Below are 23977 nucleotides of genomic sequence, written 5' to 3' on the forward strand. Positions count from 1 at the left end.
TTAATTCCCTTTCAGCAATAATATTTGCCTTTTGTCAAGCATCTCACATCTTCAATAACAAAACTATATTTGGGAAATCCATAAAAAACAGGCATTACAACTGACTTGCCTATTTTAAGACAACTTTATTGGCCTTTGCTTTTAACAAGTAACAAGGAGATAAATTCTAATACTGGAGAATTTTTTTAAAGCAAATTTGTGCTATATCATTCTCCTATTTCAACACGATTTGTAAACACTAAACACACTGTTCAACTTCTGTAAAAGAAATTCAGAAGACAACTGGATGACTCTCTTCTATGAGAGAATTAGAAGCATTTCATATGCTATTAGAAATTTGCTAGAGGCTGAAAATGAGCAAGAACAACATCTTTCAATAATATATCCACTACTTCTTTTTCCAGAAAAGACTTGTTCTAAAATAGTTCCTGCATGTCTTTAAAACACAACTGTTAGAGGAAAATCTTTTACTCTCTTAGTTTTTGGTCAAGATGTTAGTAATTATTTCAAAATGGTACAGTAGGCATCATTTCATTCTCTTATCTATTTGTAATTATATCAATATGGTGCAGTATGCAAAAATTCTTACCTAGAAACTTCTGAACTTGTATCTACACAAAATGAATGAGGAGTGATGTGTTCCGGATCTATAAAGCCTTCGATCATACTATAATTAAAGATTGATAATCAATTAGGAAGCATTATCTAAGCATTATCTAAGGTCCAGGTGATCTAATGCTCCACGATCTAAGAGTCTAAACATCCTCTAATCTTCTGTAATGCTTAGCTCATAATTACAATCTATTTACATCTGTCTCTATAGCAATAGTAACAGATTCAAACAAAAGCAAAGAATATGTCTGGATGGCTTTAATATACGACGTGAACACTATTAAATGCTTGGCAACAGAAATAATATAATCTAAAATAAGCGGAAATGAAGTTAGCTGGGACCTCAAATTTTACCTAGGAAGAAGCAGACACTTTGCTCAGGAACACTACAGAGCCCATTATCACATCTGAAACTGTAATGACTAGTTTTTTATTAATAGAAATATCTATATTACTTGTAAAGGCACAGGACATTAAACATATTTTTTTTGTCAATTATCCACAGAAGACCCGAACAAAAAAGAAGAGAAAAAAATCTAATTATGTTGCCTCTCTTATCTGAGGTAATTCTAAAATTCTAAAACATCAAAAATTCTAAAAATTAAGAAATCATGCCCAAACTGCAACAAATGAAAACTGCCTTCAGCTATCCTAGAAGCAATAATAAGCTAGCAAGCAGAGTCTGTGTCCATCAAAGCCCTATGGACAGTGTGCAGTAATCATACCATAACAGTGAAAGATTATACACATATGACTCATAATGATTCTTTACTTGACCCATGAAAAGTGGAATTAGTATGGAAAGGGAGTACCCTAATTAGCAGCTGAATAAACTCTGGTCTAGTCATAGTTATATTTTACTCTAAGGTTGATAGTGACAGGTGAACAAAAAGCATTTTAGACATCATTATTTATTTCACTCTACCAAGATTTAGAAGCAAGCATAGAATTTACTAAAAATCATCACTACCATTACTATTAAATTGAGGTTACAATTTCACTAGGAACACAGTATCACCATAAAATATATATTGTCAATGATGAAGAGAAAAAAAAAACCCTCTTCATCAAGTGAATCCCAAATGAGCTTTGAAAGCTTTCCATACTTTTCCCCCTTACCCTTTCTGTTCAGTTGATTTTTCCTCCATACATGTCTCTAACAGTTCTTCCCTTGGACACTGAACCTCTCCTGTGGAATGCTGTTAAAATTAATAGTACCCAAAAAGAAAATAGTTGAAACAAACAGGTATTACTGTCTCAGGTATCTTGAGTTTCACATTAGCCATTCGCCTGGAATAAAAACAGTCTAAAAGCCAAGTGCGAAACCAAACATTAAAATGTACTCCCAGTCCTGCTCTGACTAGACCTTTATACTGCGATGCCTTTGGCCCATCACCCTGAGCCATTGAGCATATTAAACTACAAAGACAAATGATGTCACTAGAAATCATTTACAATGTATTTACAATGTATTTGTAAATTACACACACATCACTACATAAGTACAACTGACCTTTGAACAACACTGGTCTGAACTAAGGGGGTGCACTTATATGCGGATTTTTTTTCAGTAAATACACTACACCATCTGGGGTTGGTTGAATCTGCGCCAGGTCCTGGAACCAATCCTCCGTGAATACTAAGGGATGAATGGATGAGGATTTTTGACTGCATGGGGGTCAAAGCCCCTAACTGCCATGTTGTTCAAGGGCCAACTGTACACTATGAAAACAACTAGAAAATCAGAAGAAAAAAAAATCCTTCTTAAAGGAATTGTTTCAATAATTAGAGATGCCTGTGTTCTACCTGGAAATCCAGTGTATAGAGTTTTGAGAAAACAAATAATACATAAAAGTGCATGTATGTGTAAAAACTGCACACTATTGCTGAATTATACGTCCTGAATATGGAACACTTGCATCACTCTTGATTAAATTAATTTACTACAGCAGTTTATGAAATTAACATTTCATAGCCTGAAATTATTAGACATCTAACTAATAATAGAATTTCAGTGAAAGAAAAATGCTGCATGGCTACACTCTACAATCCACAGTACACTTTTAAGAGATAATAGCCTTGGTTGGATATATTGAATAAAACACTATAGTGTTACCATAGCATAATTTAAGTAACTTTATCCACTGCTTATAGACTTACTTCTTCTAAATGCTGTGGTAAAGTCTGCATCTGCATGTAAGAGGCAATACTGGGACTTTTAACAATTCCAACAGATTCTTTGGCATCCTCTACACGGAAACAAGAAGGAAGAGAAAACTGACCTTTTGAAAAATAATCAATTTTCTTTTTAGAATGTTCAGAAATATTATAGGAAACAAATATAATGGCAGAAACATTTTCTATCCTCCTTACAAAAATATCTTTAAACACCTAGAGACAACCCCTCTTCATCAAAATCACAGGTGAGCCTTGAGAGGCCTCATATCAGTGTGTATAACTCCATACAAAGCTCTGAGAGTTTCTGTTTTAAAGAAGACTGCCAAGGAAAGGTTCATAGAATTGGTTCACAGCAATGAGGAGACCCATAGTAATTACACAGCAAGGCAAAAGGCCCCAAAATTGTATATTCAGGTTATAAGTTAATATGCTTAACGTTTCATAAATATTAAATACTCTTTAAATATTTGGCTTTAGGCTATTATAAACATGCCAATTTAGATGTAAGACTAAGTTATCTCAGATAATCATTCACCAATATCAAATTAGTAAGGTCAAACAAAAAAAGATTAGCTAAATGAACTGACCTTCATAGTCTGATGGGTATATATCCATTTCCTCCTGTGTAAATGTTTCTACTTCTAAAAGATGCTCCTCAATATCTATAAATTCTTTTTCAGTATCATCAGTGACAGAAATCATCTCATCATTGGTTCCTTTTATTTCGGGATTTTTTACTTCAGTTGGCATTCTACTGACAAAAATGAAGCAGCTAAAATTATAACTCATTCTTGGGAACAAAGAGCTTGCTTTCAATTGATTCAGTTTATTGAAAAAGAACAAACTAAGCTTTCGTATTTATAAAGTCTTTGTTTTTTAACCATGTATGGCAAATACTAGAAGCTTAATAAAAGGTTGTTCAATGAGTAACTGAATGTCCCGTTTTTATTTACTCAAAGGATTAGAATAATTTCAACTTTTCTAAATCTGCCATTCTCACAAAGGAATCTTCCTGCTACCAAGGCTTCAGCTTTAGTATTCAAAGATACATTACTTGTAGTATTACTTAATACGTAAAAATGGATGAGATGATTAGTTCAACTTCCTCTGACACAGGAAATCAATGAACATAATAAAGGGATCTCTTGGGATGAATTAGCTCCTCTCTTAGAAGATATAAGCTAGACCAACACGTAAAGAAACAAAATTTGTAATGAATTGTTAAAGTACTTCAGAAAGCACTCACTTACTGCTTCTCTAGTTCAAAGAAATGCTCATTTCTTTAACTTTCAAGGGTTCAATTCTCCTTTAAGCCCAAACACCATCAAACAAGGTATTTGAAAAGGAAGGTATAATCAGCAACTTACTTCAAGATACTTTGACAAGATTCATTTTGATCATTTCCTTCCTCTGTCCCACCTTGAGTGGATAGTGCAACAGAACAGCCAGCATCTGTTTTATAATCACTCTCTCTATTGGGTCCATTCTGAGGCTCAGGGTAATTATTCTCTAGCACCTAAAACAAACCATTTATAGTACTTAATATTCATTACTGAATCCCTTACTTTTCATTATATTTTTAGATTATTAATACTTTCTACAGAACTTCTCCTGATTAAGTCTCTTATTCATTTACCAAGTATTTACTGCATTTCTAATACTCAATATTTGATGCTGAAGCAATAACTAAGTCTTTATTCCACCTAGAAAAAATAAGCTTGACAACCTAAAGAGTATTCAAAAGAAATCAGCCTTACAAACTTGAAAGGTATATCACCAGTGTTTTCAGGCCACAGAACAATAGCAATAAAAACGTAAAGTTGCTTTCATTTCACTCTCTTTACAGTTAAAAAGACATTTAGTAATTATTTCAAAATGACATAGTGGGCAAAAATATATGCAGCTAAAAATACAAGGAATGTATCTCTTTTGTTTTACTTAGAAATTTAGGTATGCATCACCTAGAAACACTTAAAAATTTCAGTGACAACAAATATCACAGTATCTTCTAAACTACCTTACAATAACAGAAACTGATCTCAAAAAAAGGAAAAAAAACCACAAAAACATAAAACAAAACAAAATTTCTTCAACCCAGAATAAACTAGTTTAAAATGAAGGCAATTCAAAATAGAACAAATGAAGAATTAAAAAGTGTGGAGGGGTGTTGACCAAGATGGCAACACAGGAGGCTCCTGAATTCTCCTCCTCTCACAGACACACTGAATGTACAACTACACACAGAAAATTACCACTGAAAGAAATCCAGAAACTCACTGAGTGACTCCTACACATCAGGGGAATAAGAAAATACATGTTGAAACAGGTAGTTAAGGCTGAAACACAATCTGACCATAAACCCCAACCCCGGAACAGCACCCTACAAGCGGGAGGGAACTTCTAACTTCCAGCTTCTAAGAAGCAAAGGGTTTGGACCCTACATTTAGTACCCAAACTTTTAAGACTCCTACTTGAGAGTCAGGCCCCCAAAACACCTAGCTCTGAGAGCCAAAGAGTCTTGTATCCATGAAACCCACAAGACTATAGCAAACAAAGAACCAGTTATTAACAAGTGTGTGAGCACCAGCTGCAGCTATCCCCACAGGGCTTAGCACAGAGGGGCAGGCAAAAACAGCCATCTCCCAGTCTTCCCTTGGAATGAGTCCATCCGCATACTTTGTAAGCTGCTGCCTGGGGATCCCGCACCTGAGCACTCATCTAGGGCTGGCTACAGCCCTCCCCAGAGACCAGGGAAGCCAATGGACACCTCCTCTATCTTCTCTATCTAGCCTGCTCCAAGTCACCAGTATCTACCCAGAAGGAGCCTGTATACACGTATGCTGTCCCAGTTTTTGCAGCTGCTGACTGAGGGGGAGGTCCCTGGATCACCTGTCTCTGATAGCCGGTAGGGCTTGTATTCACAAGTCCTACAGGACTGTAGCAAACAAGGAAGCAGTTCTTAATGGGTGCAGGAATACCCACAATGGCTATACACGTGGGCCCAGACCATGGGGAGCAGGCAAAAATACCCATCTCCCGGTTCCTCCCCAAGAAGGGCTTAACTACATACTTTGCCACATGCTGTCTGAGGGTCTGGCTTCCAATCAGCCTGCATCTGGTGCTAAATGCGATCTACCCCTTTGGGACACTGACAGGTCTTCGCATAACCTCAATTACTAGGAATCACTAAAAACAAAGGAGGCTTAGATAATCACAAAGGTTTCAGAGACAACCAAAAGCTCAGGCCAGGCTAACTGATAAGCTTCATCTCCTACATAAGACCACTCTGTTCAGACTGGGCGATGTGGCTATTTTATCTAATGCTCAGAAACCAACAAAGAGACTCAAAGAAAATAAAGAAACAGAGGAATATGTTCCAAACAAATGAATAAGATAAATCTCCAGAAACAGATCTTAATGAAAGAGATAAGTGATTTACCTGATAGAGATCTAAAATAACAATCACTGAGATGAGGGGAACAATGCATGAACAAAGTGACAATTTCAAGGAAGAGATAGAAAATACAAAAAAAGTACAAAACGTAAATTAGAGCTGAAGAACACAATAGCTGAACTGAAAAAGTCACTGAAGGGATTCAGTAACAGACTAAATCAAGCAGAAAAAAGGACCAGAGAACTCAAAAATAGGGCAGTGGAATCAAAGAAGCAAGAAGGAAGAAGAATAAAAGAGTGCAGATAACTTAAGGGACCAATATATGCATTATAGAGGTCCCAGAAAGAGAGAAAGGGGCAAAAAGCTTATTCAAAGAAATAATGGCTGAAAACTACTCAAACCTAGGGAAAGAAACAGACATCAGATCCAGAAAGCCCAGAGAGTTCAAAAATAACATAAATCCAAAGAGACCTACACCAAGAGACAAAAGTTAAAAACAAGGAGAGAATCTTAAAAGCAGCAAAAAAACAATTTGTTACATATAAAGGAACCCCTATAATGTTGTCAGTAGATTTTTCAGCAGAAATTCCATAGTCCAGAAGGGAATGGCATGATATATTAAAAGTGCTGAAAGAAAAAAACTGCCAACCAAGAATACTCTACCCAGCAAAGCTGTCCTTCAGAATTGAAGGAAAGATAGTTTTCCAGACAAGCAAAAGCTGAAGGAGTTCATGACCACTAAACCAGCCTTACAAGAAAAGTTAAAAAGAGTTCTTCAAGCTGAAACAAATAGATGTTAATTAGTAGCAGAAAAACATATGAAAGTATAAAACTCATTGGTAATGGTAAATATATAGTTAAATTCAGAATATTCTAGTGTTGTAATGGTGGTGGTGGGTTAAACACTCATAACTTTACTATGAAGAATAAATCACAAAAGTATTAAAGATAACTATAACTACAATAATTTATTAATGGATACACAATGTAAAAAGATACAAATTGTTACATCAAAAATATAAAATGCAGGGAGAGGGGTAGTGTAATAAATATGCAGAACTTTTGTATGCATTCAAAGTTAAGTTATTAGCTTAAAACAGACTATTACAAATATAACTTGTTTTAGTATAAGCCTCATGGTAACCACAAAGCAAAAGCCTATAGTAAACAAACAAACAAAAAACCCACAAAAGATTTTCTAAAAGGAATCCAAGCATACCTCTAAAGAAAATATTCAAATCTCAAAGAATAGAGCAAAAGAGGAAGAGGGAGTTCCCTGGTGGCCTAGTGGTTAGGATTTGCACTGTCACTGCTGTGGCCTGGGTTCAATCCCTGGTCGGGAAAGAAACTGAGATCCTGAAGCCGTGTGGCATGGCCAAAAAAAAACAGCAAGAGGAAGAAAAGAACAAAGGAAATACAAAACAACCAGAAAACAATTAACAAAATGGCAGTATTAAGCCCATACATGTCCATACATACCTATAATTGATTTAAAGGTAAATGGACTAAATTCTCCAATCAGAAGACATGGAGTAGTTGAACGGATTTAAAAAAAGACCCAACTGTATACTGCCTACAAGAGACTCACTTCAGCTTTAAGGACACACACATACTGAAAGTGAAGAGATGGAAAAGTATTCCATGCAAGCAGAAACCAAAGGAAAACAGGGGTAGCTATATTTAGACAAAACGAACTTTAAGCCAAAGACTATAACAAGAGACAAAGAAGCTCATTATACAATGATAAAGGGGCCAATTCATCAAGAATATATAACATCAATTAATATTTATGCAGCCAACATAGAAGCTAACACAAAAATTAACTCAAAATGGATTAAAGACTTGAAAGTAAGACCTGAAACCATAAAGCTCCTAGAAGAAAAGACAGGCAGTTAAGCTCCTTGATGATGATTTTTTGGATCTGATTCCAAAAGCAAAGGAAACAAAAGCAAATTTGAATTATACCTCAATAAAAATGAACAAAAAAGAACAAATTTAGATACTATTGGAATTCTCCAAATACTAAAAAAAAAGTCCATGTCCCAACTACTTTACCATATAGAAATTTGTTTTCCAAGAAATTCACCTCCATCTTTTTCTGGAGTACAACAGCAAGTACTCAGTCAAAAGATATTTATGAAAAAAATACTTGCCTTGCAAACACTTAGGTTAAAAGAGCAGCCTTTTACTTGCCACTGGGTAGAGAAAAGAAAGAATAGCCCATAAGCATTAATTTCTCTACTGATATCCATCTGCCTTTCTAGGTTTGGCCCTCCAACCTCATCTGCCAGATAGTATAAGAAAAGATGATCCCCTAATACATACAATGAGACATCAGTAATAAAAACTGAACAGCTGCCTAGTCCTCCCTCATCTGAACAAAACCCTAAAACTTTAAAAAGAAATAATAGAAATGTAATACCACTTGTAATATCACTTAAAATTATCTCCTTTTTCCTCCTCATTTTTTTTTTTTTTTTATTTTGGCCACACCACGCAGCTTGCAGGATATATCAGTTTCCCGACCAGGGATTGAACCCGGGCCACGGCAGTGAAAGCACCAAATCCTAACCACTAAGACCACCAGGGAACTCTCTCTTTTTCTTTCTTATAAACACACATGAAACCTCAAAACCTCACAGCCTCTCTGAAAGCACTTTAACCATAATTTATCATTTTTCACAATTAAAGGAACCACTTTAAAAAATTAGGTGATACAGGTTATAATCAGCATTGTCATTAACTTTGTTACTTAGTGATTCATTAGATAGCGAAATATAAATATAGTTGTAATCTAAAATGAGAATTCTCATTTGTATGTAATTAACAATTCTTTACCTTAATAATGGCATTTTTTGCCTTATATGTAGCAAAATAGGGTTGTTTCAAAAGCCACAATGATGTAAGAATGGCAGCTGTAGAGGTCTTTACACGAATGACGGGACTGTACTCACAGGATGACGCAGTGAGACCAAAATCACAGAGCAGTCTTTTATCAGACCATCTTATCATCCATTCCAACAGCCTTCTTATACTGCCAAATGTGTCATTTAGTGCTAGAGGAAGATCCTCTTGAGGGTTAATATCGTTGCGTTGAATTGCTTTGAAAATACATCTTCTAGTTTCAATAGACTTGGGAGTGCAAAAACTATGGTTTGACAATCTCTGTATTAAAGTTTTCTCTGCATTGTCATCTTGTATTCTGTAAACTGACTTCTGTTTTAAACCAAACAACCCACTCTTCCCTTCATTTTTATTGACTTCATTCAAAGGGTTCTCTAAAAAAGGCCTGATCCCTTGATTAACCAGTACAGAAGCTGAAAGTGTCTGGTTTTCTGATTTTTCATACTCATATGACTCAGGAGCAACAACAAAGCAAGAGCCAGCTCTAAACACATTCTGGCTTTTGGTTTTGCCCTGACGTCGTTTTAATGTTGTATGTACATCAAAAAGTAAAGAATTAAGTTCATGTTCTCTAAGATGTCCAGAAAAGCTAGTTAGAAATGGAATGCCAGCATCCTCGGAACCAAGTAGGTCTCTTTCAAGAACATAACTCAAGAAGAGTTCAAGGAATTTAATATATTCATCATCGTCACGTTCAAATTCCCAAACACCTATTACAGGAAGTGCATTTTGTAATAACTTTTCATGATCTTCTTTTCCTTTAGGGTTTTCCTTCTGATTACATATTTTCTTTTTTCCATTGGGCTTACCAGTCAATGTTAATTCCATGTGATTTGGGGCATTTCTATAGCAAAATAAAATTTAAAAAGACAAAATTAAGATCATTTAATCACTAAAAATGATCTTAGCATTGACAATAAAAATTCTCTCCGCTGGTTAAGTCATACCTCTTGTTTTTTAATGCCTTGATAACCTATCTTTCAAATGAGGGGCAAAGATCTCTAAGTATTCACTCGAGCTGAACATTCTGAGTCCAAAAAATATAACAGATTAATATCAAAAGGGAAATTTTATGTTAAAAAAGATTAAAATGGGTTCACAGGAATTTCACTATTAAAAAAAACATGACTTTTTCTGGAAAAAAAAAAAAAGGTCCTCTAACAGGTCAGAATTTAGAAATACTGTACAAAGTCAATAAAAAATCACAAGCCACCAATACACATCATAGTTTACAGCTTTCTGTTTCTCTCTTGCATCTACCCCTTTCAGCTTCCCTGTATGATATGCAAGAAGCAGGACTGCCCTCAGGATTCTTTACCACACAAAAGTTGGGTATTTTTCTAAACACTTTCTGCTGCTATTAACCTGTTGGGCAGGCACCTAACTGCCAGCCATAATTACTTTTAAATCTGTTTCCTTTCAACATGGTTCTTAGGGCAGAACACAGATCCCTAGTTCCCTCAATAAAAGAAAGCTTCCAGTTAGGCACCTGGGCTGAAGCTGCCATGTCTCTTCCTATTAAGAATACACAATAAGCAGCCTCCAAGGTATTGCTGTGCTAACACTGAAGTTGCTTGGTGAAACAAGCACATCATTTATGATACTACCAGATACAGTTTAAGCAGATGTTTGAAGTAGATGATATTATTTCACTTAAGCAAGATTATGGTTGATTATATAGTCTTTCGATCACGAGAAGGATAAACTGCATTGTAGATACTGAATTATAAAGAAAAAAATCTGCTTAAATCAAAGTAACAGAGGTTTAAATGATAAGCAAGAATTTCTCAACAATTTACAGACAAGCTTCAAAGATGAATGTGCAAAGAGAAAAAAAAAAAGATGAATTTGCAAATTCCTTCCCTGGAAACTCTAAAAATAATATAGCTAACCAAATAATCCTGAACTATTTAAGTCTAAGATTGCTAAAAGAACTAAAAGTCCTCCAGTGAACTCTAGAATTTCATCTACTCATTTTATTTTATACCTTCAGGTGGCAAAATTATTTTGTATCTCAGTAATATTTTAAATGGATTGTCAAATGTACAGTCTCATCTTACACTCCTAACATTCTTGTGGGTATGGAGGGTGGTAATAATATAATCAGTGAGGTTGCTGGAAATAAAAATCAGGTCATCAGTTGCATGAAAATACTGAAAGTACTTTGTTCCCAAAGGAAGTGAATGCTTTCTATTATGAGATCTCAATTGTACCTTTGAGAGAAATGTATCCTACTTTTTTCTTCAGCCAACAAAGCTTCCGAGAAAGTATCAGCTGTATCTGCATCACTGTGGACCAGAGAATTCCCTGGTTCTGGGAGTGTGCTCCTGCTCAAACTAGTTCCCAAGGAAAACGTGTCAAAACCTAGAACCTCAGCTGGTTTTTCTTCTTCAGTTGGTTCCCATATATTCATCTCAAAAGAACCTATATTTCTCTGCACACGTTTCAGAGCTTTCACCCTCACTTTATGGATAGAATGCATGATAACAGACATCATTTCCTGAGTTTGGGGACCTAGAAAGAAAAGAACAAAAGGCCTTAAAGTTCATTAAAATGTTTCAACTCAAGACATAAGGGGATCCAATTCTGGTCCCCCCTGGGAACATGAAATCTAACTGATGGCTAAGGCTTAGTTCTACCATCTTACAGATCATGCTTTTTTTCAATATCTGTTAGAAAGGTATGGTCCATATTTTTAAGGTAGAACAGCAGAAGCTAGAAAAGGTCCATTAAAGAACAATAAAAGTGACTCCATAAAAAAGTATGCCCTAGAAAACAAAAAATTTAGAAGTAATTTAACTGTTTCAAAAACCGGATAATTAGAGAAAGAATCACTAACATTCTTCTCATTCCCACAGAGTGGCACACAAGAGAAAATAAGTATAATTTTAGCCAAAGAAACAAAAACACCTTTCTGACTTCAAGTAACAGGAAACAATAGAAAGGGAAGTTTTTCAAGACTGCCTACATAAAAATTTTTAAATATCATTAATACATAAACACGACATTTTAGAGATTTCAAAAAAGTCTGAAAAAATATAAATCACAAATACAATGTAAGTACATTAATGCAATAATGTACAATGATAGGATATTTCTAGACTTAAATAACTAGACTATAGTTCTAAAACAGAGAGTAATTTGAATTCTTTAAAAATTTCTACAACATTATGAATACCTCATTTTATTGTACTTCACAGATATTGCATCTTTTACAAATTGCAATATCTGTGAAGGTTTGGGGCAACCTTCAAGCAAGTCTACTGGTGCCATTTTTCCAGCAGCATTTGCTCACTTCGTGTCTCTGTGCCACATATTGCTAATGCTCACAGCATTTCAAACTTTTTCATTATTATGAGATTTGTTTTGGTGACCTGTGATCAGTGATCTTTAATGCTACTACTGCAAAAAGATTATGACTTGCTTATGATTATGACTCGGATAATGGTTAGCATTTTTTAGCAATAAAGTACTTTTTTAATTAAGGTATGTATATACACTGTCTTTTTTTAGAGCACACTTAATAGACTATAGTATACTGCAAACATAACTTTTATATGCACTAGGAAACCAAAAAATTCATGTGACTTGCATTACTGCATTATTCACTTTATTATGGTGGTCTGGAACCAAACCTGTAATATCTCCAAGGTATGCCTGTGCTTAATGCCATTGAACTGCACACTTAAAAATGGTAAATTTTATGTTATTTATATTTTACCACAATAAAAAAAAATTTTCACAAGGTCATCTTGAATGTATAGTATAAAATAAGGAGCATAAATAACCATAAAAGGAGAATACTAGTTTTCAATAAAATATCTGCATTATACAAAGCATTATATATTCATTTTATATGTTTTATCTTGTTTAATCCTCTTTCAATACATATTCATAAAGAAGTATTAATATACTCATTTTACAAATAAGGAAAAGAGTCTCAGAGATACTGAGCAATTTGCCTATGGTCACACAGTCACTAACTGACAGAGCCATGACATGAAGTCAGCTTTGTCTGGTTCCAAAGCAATAGAATTGGTGCTTCCGTAATGGGGAAGTGCTTCTGACTTCTCATACTCCTATCTCCAAAGAGAAATGCATAAAAACATAAGCACTAGAAAATAAATGCTTTCAAAACAAAATGAGAATCTTCAGCAATTTATCTATCAGATATCTAAGAAATGACAAATAATACCTTTCACAACATAGTGTCTGAGTCTCTGTTGAAGAGAGTGATATTTTTCTCTTAAAGGAACCCTTATGTCCTCAGGATTGGGAAATGCTTTCACAAAAATTTCTGCTACCTTCAGAAAAATTTAAAAATGAGTTTTATGAGCATCATTCTTAATTATAAATAAAATTAAAATTCTTTACAGTCTCTGATTCTGATTTAGTTTATTTTCACCTACATTTACATTACCTCTCTGATGGGTGGCAGTTCTCCAATGAGGCTCAAAATTAGATCCTGAATAAGTTCTTCAATATTAGAAAACCGAGAGAAGGGTAGCATTCTACAAGCCCATTCCACTGCACTGAGACAGTGCTCAACCATACAAGAGTCAAACTTCACTTCGAGGTCCTAAACGGATATTGAAAGATATCATTTCCTTTTCACTTTAGACAGATAGACTAGATTCTTCGATCAAGCAATAATTTCCCAAGGAATATTTATTTTTCTTATTCTTGTGTAATTGATACCTTTTTTCCCTCCACATTTTCTCTTGCCTTCTGATATTGCCTGCAACTATAGGATAACTTATCACGGACATGCAGCATCCAACACAAAGCACAAAGTTCTCTGAAGCAACCTAAATCAGGAATGGAAACATGAAAGAAGACTGTATGAGTATATACATTAATATTATAACAACTGTTGGTTATTTGTTTTCCAAAATAAATGTCTTTATACTGTTGATTATAAAAGAAACATGCTCATCCTCAATACTTTATATAAAAGTTGTGGAGATCCTTACAGAATTTTTACACATATTATTCCAGAACATTTCATACATGTCACTTGCATGAAAATATTAAAAACTTTATAGAGTAAATAAACTACTCTATTTATTGGTAGTTTACTTGCTTTAGAGTATATTGTAGATATTTTTCAAAGCCAATACACATAGCTCTACTTAATACCATATTGTTAATTTATTTGGAAAATCACTTATTAATAGGCATTTAAGGGACTTCCTGGTGGCACAGTGGTTAAGAATCCGCCTGCCAATGCAGGGGACACGGGTTCGAGCTCTGGTCCGGGAAGATTTCACATGCCGCGGAGCAACTAAGCCCACGCGCCACAACTACTGAGCCTGCGCTCTAGAGTCCACAAGCCACAACTGCTGAGCCCGCATGTTGCAACTACTGAAGCTCGCGTGCCTAAAGCCTGTGCTCCACAACAAGAGAAGCCGCCGCAATGAGAAGCCCGTGCACTGCAACGAAGGGTAGCCTCCGTTCACCACAGCTAGAGAGGGCCCGAGCACAGCAACGAAGACCCAACACAGCCAAAAATAAATTTATTAAAAAAAAATAATAGGCATTTAAGTTAAAATTTTTTCAATATTAGAAATATAATTTCCAATATAAAACAATTTTTTATTAAAAGTAATACAAGTACACAAAGATATATAAAATCATACTATGTATATACAGTTTTACAACTATCTCTTTTTTCACCTAATGTATCTTAGATATCTTTTCTTTTTTTTTTTTTTCCTGGCCGCACCACGAGGCACGCAGGATCTTAGTTCTCTGACTAGGGATCAAACCTGTGCCCCCTGCAGTGGAAGCACAGATTCTTGACCACTGGACCACTGGACCCTCAATATATTTCCATATTTCCACGGTCTTTTCATTATCAGCACAGTACTCTGTTACATGAAACTTCCCCGAATCAAATGTAAAATATATCATTACTAATATTTAGGCCTAATTTCTAAGCAAGCAGCTCATTTTGGACAAACCTATTGCTTTAATGGACACTTCATCAAGCTTGTGGTCTCCAGTTGCTCCAGGTCGAAAGAATGCTACACCTCCTTTACAGAAATTAAGTAACGACTGAGGGAAAGGACTCAATGAGGGAAGGGATCCTTTCATTCGAATCTGATAGTAAAGAAAGAATATGTTAATTACCAGTCATATAAGTCAATTTTTAAGGAAACTATAAAGCAACAAACAAGGCAGGTAAGATAAACCACAAAGAGTGGAAAACTCAGCATGGTTCCCATACTATGTAAGAAAATATCCCTGAAATCACTTGTACTTTCAGAAACTTAGCTCACAAATTTAATTCAACAAATCCACTAGGCTAAATTTCAAAGGAAAAAAAAAATGTTCTAGCCAAATTAACCTCTCTTGTCACTCAGTTTTGCCTAAAAAGTTCTGTATAAAAAGAATTTAATGCTATTTGCCCTGACTTTCCCCAAAGGAATAGTAAAGAAAATAAACTTAAGTATCTAACTCTACCTATGTGCATTACCTAAAACCTAATACAGAAAAAGGTATATCTACATACAAAACTTTAAAAAACTAATCTATAAGTGACAGAATTACAAAGTCATCATTTGGCAACTCCTAATAAAAAAATGACTCTAGCGAGACGAGGATCATCAATAAATGCTAAATTAGGTAAAAAATTGATGGGTTGACGGAGAACATCATAGTGGGTGGAACATGACCCAAATTCATTGATCCATCTCACTATCATGAAAAGTGAAAGAAAAAGACGTATATGCAACATGATGTGCTGCAGAGGGGAAGTATACAATACCACTTATGAAGGATTCAATTCTAAGAAAATGTTAACCTGAATTTAATCAAACTTGTCTACTTTGATGAGGATAGATTAATTACCAGCTTAGAGAAAATAAAAGAAAAGAGGAACAACTTAAATGACACTAAATGAAAAAATGACAGACAAATCCAAAATATGGTTCAGGACCAACTACCTAATCTCTCTAACAAATCAAGAATAGAAAATAAAGGAAACTACTATGTGTTAAAGGAAACTGTGATAGAATAAAAGAAAAGGGGGACTTCCCTGGTGGCACAGTGGTTAAGAATCTGCCTGACAATGCAGGGAACACGGGTTCGAGCCCTGGTCCGGGAAGATCCCACATGCCGTGGAACAACTAAGCCTGTGCGCCACAACTACTGAGCCTGCGCTCTAGAGCCCGTGAGCCACAACTACTGAAGCCCACGCACCTAGAGCCCATGCTCCACAACAAGAGAAGCCAACGTTATGAGAAGCAAGTGCACTGCAAAGAAGAGTAGCCCCTGCTCGCCACAACTAGAGAAAGCCCACATGCAGCAACAAAGACCAAACGCAGCCAAAAATAAATAAATAAAAATAAACTTATTTAAAAAAAAAAGAATAAAAGAAAAGGGATCTAAGAGACATAAACCTGGGAAGAAAAGGATTAGCAGCAGGCCTGTAATCTATTTTCTCCCTCTACTATTCACTTCCAGAAAGACATGATCTAGTCAAATCCCCTTGTAAGCATGCTAAGGACAGACTTCTTATCAAACAAATTAATGGTATTTACCAGATGTACAGAGTCTGTCTAGGTTGGTTATTAGAAACAAATCTAGAATGTATGGATTTATGGAATATGACCCCTGGAAAATGTTACACAAGCTATATAATTAGAGACATATAAAAAGGAGATGTTAAATAACTGAAATAGCTCCCTTTTGTGTCATGACGTTAAAAAGAAGACCAGGACACATTCTTCTGCAGTGAGAAAAGACTTGGAGCAGTGTATGCAATTCCAGAGTTCGTTACACTTCATCTGCATCTTTTGGCTACTTATATCCTTGCAATTATTGGTGCAGTTTGACCATGGATGAAAAACATGTGTCTACACAAAAACTTATACATAGGGGCTTCCCTGGTGGCACAGTGGTTAAGAATCCGCCTGCCAATGCAGGGGACACGGGTTCAATCCCTGGTCCGGGAAGATCCCACATGCTGCGGAGCAACTAAGTCCATGCACCACAACTACTGAGCCTGCGCTCTAGAGCCCGTGAGCCACAACTACTGAAGCCCGCGTGCCTACAGCCTATGCTCCACAGCAAGAGAAGCCACTGCAATGAGAAGCCCGCGCACTGCGGGGCTTCCCCCCACCCCACTCTCTAACCAAGAGTAGCCCCTGCTCGACACAGTTAGAGAAAGCCCGCGTGCAGCAACAAAGACCCAACGCAGCCATACGTACATACATACATACATAAATACATAATAAATAAATAAACTGCACCCCCCCCCAAAAAAAACTTATACATAAATGTTCATAGCAGCATTACTCATAATAGCTAAAAAGTGGAAGCAATCCAAATGTCCATCAATGGATGAAGAGATAAACAAAATGTTATATATCCATACAATGGAATATTATTCAGCCACAAAAAGGAATAAAGTACTGACTCATGCTATGACATGGATGAACTTTAAGACCATTATGCTAAGTGAAAGAAGCCAGTCACAAAAGGCCACATATTGTATGATTTCACTTATATAAAATGTCTATAGTAGGCCAATTCGAAGAGACAAGAAAGTAAATTAATGGTTGCCAGGGGCTGGGAAGAAAAGGAAATGGAAGTTACTACTAATGTGTTTCTTTTTTGGGGTGATGAAAATATTCTGGAATTAAACAGTGGTGATGGCTGCACAACTCTGTGAATATACTAAAAACCAAGGGATTGTACATTTTTAAAAGGTGAATTTTATGGAATGTAATTTATATATCAATTAAAAAATGGTAAAGAAATTAGCTAAAATAAAGATTCTGCATTATATTAGTTTCCTATTACTAGCCTAACAAATTACCAGGAATTTGATGGCTGAAACCAACACCCATTTACTACCACACAGTTTCTGTGGATCACAAGTCTAGGTACAGCTCAGCGGGCTCTCTGCTTAGAGTCTCACAAAGCCAATCAAAGTAACAGCAGGGCTGCCTTCCTTTTTAGAGATTCTAGGGGAAATTTATTTCCAGGCTCATTCAGGTTGTTGACAGAATTCCATTCCACGTGGTTACAGGACTGAGGTCCCCCATTTCCTTACTGGCTATAGGCTGGGGAAACATTTTCAGTTTCTAGAAGCTGCCTTCATTCCTCGGATAATGGCCCTCTTGAAACCAGCAAGGTTGAACCGAGTCCTTATCACTCTTCTAATCCTCCCTTGTGCCTCATTTCTCCTGCCTTCCTTTTCCACATTTCACTTGCCTAGAGCCTGTGCTCTGCAACAAGAGAAGCCACCGCAGTGAGAAGCCCGCGCACCGCAACAAAGAGTCGCCCCCGCTCGCCGCAACTAGAGAAAGCCCGCGCGCAGCAACGAAGACCCAACGCAGTCCAAAAAAAAAAAAAGAATAAAGGAAACCGTTTTCTACAACAAGCAATTTTTAAAATAAAATTTCCTATAACAAACACTCAGGCTCAACAGATCTTGAAACTATTAAAAACAATCTTTCAATAATACAGGAAAACTCTTTGCCCTTCTTAGTAAACATCCTTAAAAACACCTTTGGGATAACAAGATATAGAATGAGTATAGTTTTAATAGTTTTAACTTGTATTTTTATGGTAGCTGTATGCAAATTTCACAAACCTTTCTCTCTAAAAAAAAGGATAATTTTCAAAAACAACTTGATAAACAACTTCTCAGTCTCTCTTAGGGTTTCTACTAAAAAAAGTTGTAAACTCTCGTTACATTTAGTAATTTAATCAAGGGCCAAATTTTAGATTTTGGGGGCTAATAATATTTAGCTCCACATTTTACAGAGAGACAGACAACAAGGGAATTGCAGCTGGGTAAGGGACATACAAGCAGATGTCCCATCTGGCTGCAGATCAGGTAAGAATGCAGCTACATCTCAGCTGAAGTCAGTGTAGAAGAGGATGACAGCCCCAGAATCAAACTGAACTGCCCATCTCCGAAGACAGGAAGGGGGAGACTCTGACTGGGGGTGACTACTGCAAGGAAACACACTGCCAAGAACTAACTCTAACTCTCCACAGTTTGACACCACAGAAGCCCCCAAGGAACACAGATAACGTCTCAGGAAGAAGTGGGGTAAACCCTGAATTAAGCTCAAATCTTCAATGATTGTGGGAAAAGAAAGTAACTGGGGAAAAAAAAAAGTAACTGAAATTACCTGGAATTAACTGCCTAGGTCACACTTTCTATTGTCAGACCACATGGGACTAACACTGAGCTCCAGGCCAGAGTCCTTATCTTTCAGCAGAAAGAACCCGGTCTGTCCAGGTTTCGTACTATAAATAAGCCTGAAACTTATGGATTTATAGGGCAGGACTCCTTGGGAAAATATCACAATTATAAATATTAATAAATATTAGTATATTTAAATTGTTTACCGTACTGTTACCAAGTCTAAGAGCATACTGCTTGCTGCACTACAGGCCAATAATTGAGAAATGAGTTCTTGGGGCAAGGAATAACGACTTTATTCAGAAAGCCAGCAAACTGAGAAGATGGTGGGCTCGTGCCGCAAAGAACCATCTTGCCTGAGTTAGAATTCAGGCTCCTTTTATACTAAAAGGGGAGGGAGTAAAGTCAAACACTTCCTGGTTCCCATCAGCCTCTGGAAGGCATGTGTTAATTTCTTCCTCCCTGCAGTCATTCACAGGTGGGCCTGGTCAGGACGTTTCCTGTTAGCTAAAAAGAGGTATTTTAGCTTAATGCTCATTACCAGGGAAGCAGGGTTCCCAAAGATGGGCCATTATGTATAATTTAAGGTTAGAGGCAACAACCCTTTAGTGATTAACTTGTAATAGAATACAAAAGGTTCTTCCCTATTTCAATAGCACATAAGTGACTAGGACATTTCCATACCTTCTGCATGACTTTTCTTGCCCATCTCAACTGCAAGATGTACCACTGTGCTACAGGAAAAGAACACCGAGCTGCCCGGAAAAGCAAGAGAACACGTTGAAGGATTCCAGACACCTTTTGGCGATTATCTTTTTCAGCTTTTAAAAGAAGATCATCACCATCTTCCTAAAAAAAAAATAACAATTTTAGTAGCTAGTAAAACAGAAACTTAAAATGTTAAAGTGAAAATAAAGATAGTGCCTCTCAAAGTACAATATTCCTGGACATCTATAAAGGAAGTTTTGAGGCATGGCCTCAGATATTAACTATAGCTATTTCTAGTGTCAAGGAAACACTTCTCTCACCTCAAACAATGTAAAGGGATAAGTCGACCCTAATCCCAAGTCTTTCGGCTACAACAGTTGAAGCCATCACCCCTGACACCATGGGTGGAATGTTACAGAGAAAGCTCCTTTCAAAAAGAATGACTTTTCCCTTCCTCTTCCTGGAAAAATCCCATTATATTTCAATGTCACCTCCTCTGTGAAGCCCTCCCATTCTGTGCTACTATGACACTTTGCTCAGACTTCCATTATAGCTTTCGCTAATCTATTCTTGCTGATTTATGTATCTGTTTCCCACACTACTGAGAACTACCCAGGAGCAAAGGCCTTGTCATATAGTGCGTAGAGTAAACTCCAGTATGTGGTAGGATCCAACAAATGTTTCTTGAATAAACACAATTCAAGTCAGTAGCTACAGATTAATTTCCCAGAGAATGAGATAACGTGAGTACTGTAAACATTTGCTTCCCCAACCTTCTCCTACCACTGTCACTTCTTAAGAGTATTCAGTTTTTATTTGGGTATCTGCCCCTCTCCTACATAGCCAAATGATTCAAGGAGAGCTGATCCCATATCCCTAGCTGCCAAGGAAGGCCCTAGTCAACTGCCAAGCAGTACCTTGTATTAGCCCTAGCCAAGGTGTTTGATTCGAGGACAGGGAAGTGACCTCAGTCGCTCTTACAAGAGTAACTCTCAGTACTCTTGCTTGGAATGCTGGGAGAGAAATACTTTTACTGCTTTTCTTTCTCCCCTTCCCACTCCCTTTGGACATGGACAAGGTATCCTTAGAAGCTACTGGCAGCTATCCTGCTCCCACAAAGGGAGCCAGCCTTAAACTGAAGCTGACACCTTAGAAAACAAACTAAAAGAGAGAACCCAAGTCTTTGGTAACATAACTGGGCTTCTCAATTACGCCAGCCAATATTTACCAAGTTTTCTGTTACTTACAACCCAAGGGGTTCTAACTGATATAGAGGGACATTTAAGAGAAATCCTACCATTGAAGATTATTTTACTAAAAAATAATAAAATGAAGTACTACTAAGGATAGTTACAAAACTAATAACAGCATAGCATATCCAAAAATATCTTAAATGCTATTTCTAATTCCTAAACCAACATACTGAAGACTCAGATATGAGAGGAAAGAGGAGTTACTGAGAAATACCATGGACTACTTATGCTTTCCATTTGTAATATATTACACCTGAAATATCAACAAATGAAATATTTTAACCTACTGAAACGTAACTTGAAATATAACAATGAGAATACAGCAAATACGTCTAAAAAAAGAAAAAGAAAAAAAGTTGCTAATTCTGAAAAAGTAGTAAAGAAACAATACCAGAATCAATTTAAACTGCTAATTGAATATTAAAACAATTTAAATGTAAATAATTTACATCAACACTTTAAATCCTAAAACCAGCTAATTGTAATGTTATGATTTTCAATAAGAGTAGAGGAAAAGTTCCTGAGAGGAATACAGTATTGCTATTTATAAGACAGAACTACCATTTGAAAAGTGTAGGAGAAAAAAATGACCTTTCAAACCAAAGAAAAATCAAACTAAGTCTTTCAAAAGAGGCACAGACAATGAGATGAATAAAAGACTAAAATAATGTATGGCTTGGGACTTCCCTGATGGCACAGTGGTTAAGAATCCACCTGCCAATGCAGGGGAATCGGGTTCAAGCCCTCCCTGGTCCCGGAAGATCCCACATGCCACAGAGCAACTAAGCCCATGTGCCACAACTACTGAGCCTGCACTCTAGAGCCTGCGAGCCGCAACTACTGAGCCCATATGCCACAACTACTGAAGCCTGCATGCCTAGATCCCGTGCTCTGCAACAAGAGAAGCCACCGCAATGAGAAGCCCACGCACTGCAACGAAGAGTAGCCCCCGCTCGCCACAACTAGAGAAAGCCCGCACGCAGCAACAAAGACCCAACGCAGCCAAAAATAAATAAATAAATAAAAAATAAAATAAAAAATAATGTATGGCTTCTAAATTCTGACATTCTTTATTTTGCTACCCTAAACAAATGTTTATTTTTTAAAAATCTGGATACAGAGAAATATCTCTTAATTTTGTTTTATTATTGAAATAATTTTATTTCAATAATTTTAACATTTATTGAATGCTTACTATGTGTCCTAGGCCCTAAAGTAAAAGCTTTTACAGGATATCTCATTTAATACTCTCAATAATGCTGTCAGAGGTACTATCATCATCTTCATTTTACAGATAAGGAAACTGAAACATCAGTTTAGTACACTGCCCAATATTACACAATAAATAAACAGCAAAGCTGGAATCCAGAAGTTAGCTTCAGAGCCTGCATTTTTAACTTGATGATTATTATCAAGTTGATTATTTTAAAAATTGGACAAAATCAACTTTAAATTAATTAAAAGATTAAGCACTAAGCTTACTTCACTAAGAACAGCTGGCTGAGGACAATACAATGGAGGAGCTGGAAGATACAAGCCGACTGGCACTAAGCCCCACAGTCTCTGACTGAAGTCCTTGGCAGAGTTTATCAGAAGCTGAAATGTCTCTGAAAGAATATCTGCATCAGCCATAACCGCTGCTTTCAGTACTTCCTGCACAGAACCAAATAACAGATCTGCATCTTCTTCTTCAATGGGATCTAGCAAATACAAAATTAGGTAAAGTAGTTAAAATTTATATTATACTTTTCATGCTATTTTGTAGGATAAAATTTCATATCTGAAAAAGCTGATTGCCAAAAATGAACATATTGGTTGACATGCAAAAAACCCAAACTTCTAGACAGAAACTTAATAAAGATTCTCTTACTTTTAAGATTATAGGTAATCAGAGCACAAAGACTCTTCCAAAATTATACAAGATACTGTAATAAGAATTATATAATAAAAATAATCTTGGAATATAGTCATGACTCAAAAATAATAATAAAAGAGAAAATATTAATGGGAAAAATAAAATGTCAATAAAGACTCCAAAATAATATACAACATTAAATGAAGGCAGTGAGAGAGTAATTATTTTCTTTTTCGTAATAGTCCATCACAGTACTTTTATAATAAAAAGGACTTGTGAAGCTAAAAAAAAACCCAGAAATATACAGAATAGTCATACAGTATGGCTTCAATTATATAAGTATTTGTATATATGGAGACATGTCCCAGAAGGCAAAATGCAGAGATGCAGGTGGCAGAATTGGAGACTTACGTACTTTTATATTAGGAAATATTTTAAGCATACTTTAAGGTATAGAATATAATATGAAAACACTCACATACTGACTTTTCATCCTTGTCTGGTATTAACATGTTTCCTACATTCAATTTAGAATAAAAAAAAGATGTTGCAAATACAGCTGAAATTCCTTAGGTACCAATCTTATTTCACTTCCTCTCTCCAGAGATAGTCACTATCCAGAATTTGGTGTGGCTCTACTGAAACTCCTATTAGACATATGTTGTGTCTTCGTATTCCATACAAAGTTTAACTTCTCTCTCATATTTTCCAACTCTTTTCTTTATATCTATACATTTTTATCTCTCTCTATATATATTTTTTGTGTGTGTATATATACAGAGATAGATCAAATTTATTTTCCAGTTCACTAACCATCTGCTGAGTTTTTTGTTTTTAAATCAGTTTGTTGAGGTATAATTTACATACACTAAAATTTATCCTTTTTAAGTGTACAGTTCAATGAGTTT

The 23977-nt window shown here is 36.0% G+C and overlaps 1 protein-coding gene across 9 annotated transcripts in view; it reads right to left on the reverse strand.

Moving 5' to 3' along the window:
- Nucleotides 1-23977, reverse strand: part of CPLANE1 (ciliogenesis and planar polarity effector complex subunit 1) — a 129853-nt gene that overhangs the window by 73478 nt on the left and 32398 nt on the right. For 7 of the 9 annotated variants that reach the window (XR_011073066.1, XM_068535253.1, XM_068535249.1 and 4 more), the window contains 13 exons: nt 22697-22914; nt 19938-20102; nt 15052-15190; nt 13787-13896; nt 13509-13667; nt 13284-13392; nt 11302-11602; nt 9023-9932; nt 4158-4306; nt 3378-3544; nt 2773-2861; nt 1732-1811; nt 590-667 (listed from right to left, as the gene is read on the reverse strand). Coding sequence is in view for 8 of the 9 variants with exons in the window: in XM_068535253.1 (XP_068391354.1) it covers nt 590-667; nt 1732-1811; nt 2773-2861; nt 3378-3544; nt 4158-4306; nt 9023-9932; nt 11302-11602; nt 13284-13392; nt 13509-13667; nt 13787-13896; nt 15052-15190; nt 19938-20102; nt 22697-22914 (2674 nt within the window). In the remaining variant the exon portion in view is untranslated. The remainder of the gene's footprint in view (nt 1-589; nt 668-1731; nt 1812-2772; nt 2862-3377; nt 3545-4157; nt 4307-9022; nt 9933-11301; nt 11603-13283; nt 13393-13508; nt 13668-13786; nt 13897-15051; nt 15191-19937; nt 20103-22696; nt 22915-23977) is intronic. The other 2 variants (XM_068535248.1, XM_068535250.1) reach the window with 2 other exon arrangements.

Source organism: Eschrichtius robustus, chromosome 2, assembly GCF_028021215.1.
Source record: "Eschrichtius robustus isolate mEscRob2 chromosome 2, mEscRob2.pri, whole genome shotgun sequence".
Classification (NCBI taxonomy): domain Eukaryota; kingdom Metazoa; phylum Chordata; class Mammalia; order Artiodactyla; family Eschrichtiidae; genus Eschrichtius; species Eschrichtius robustus.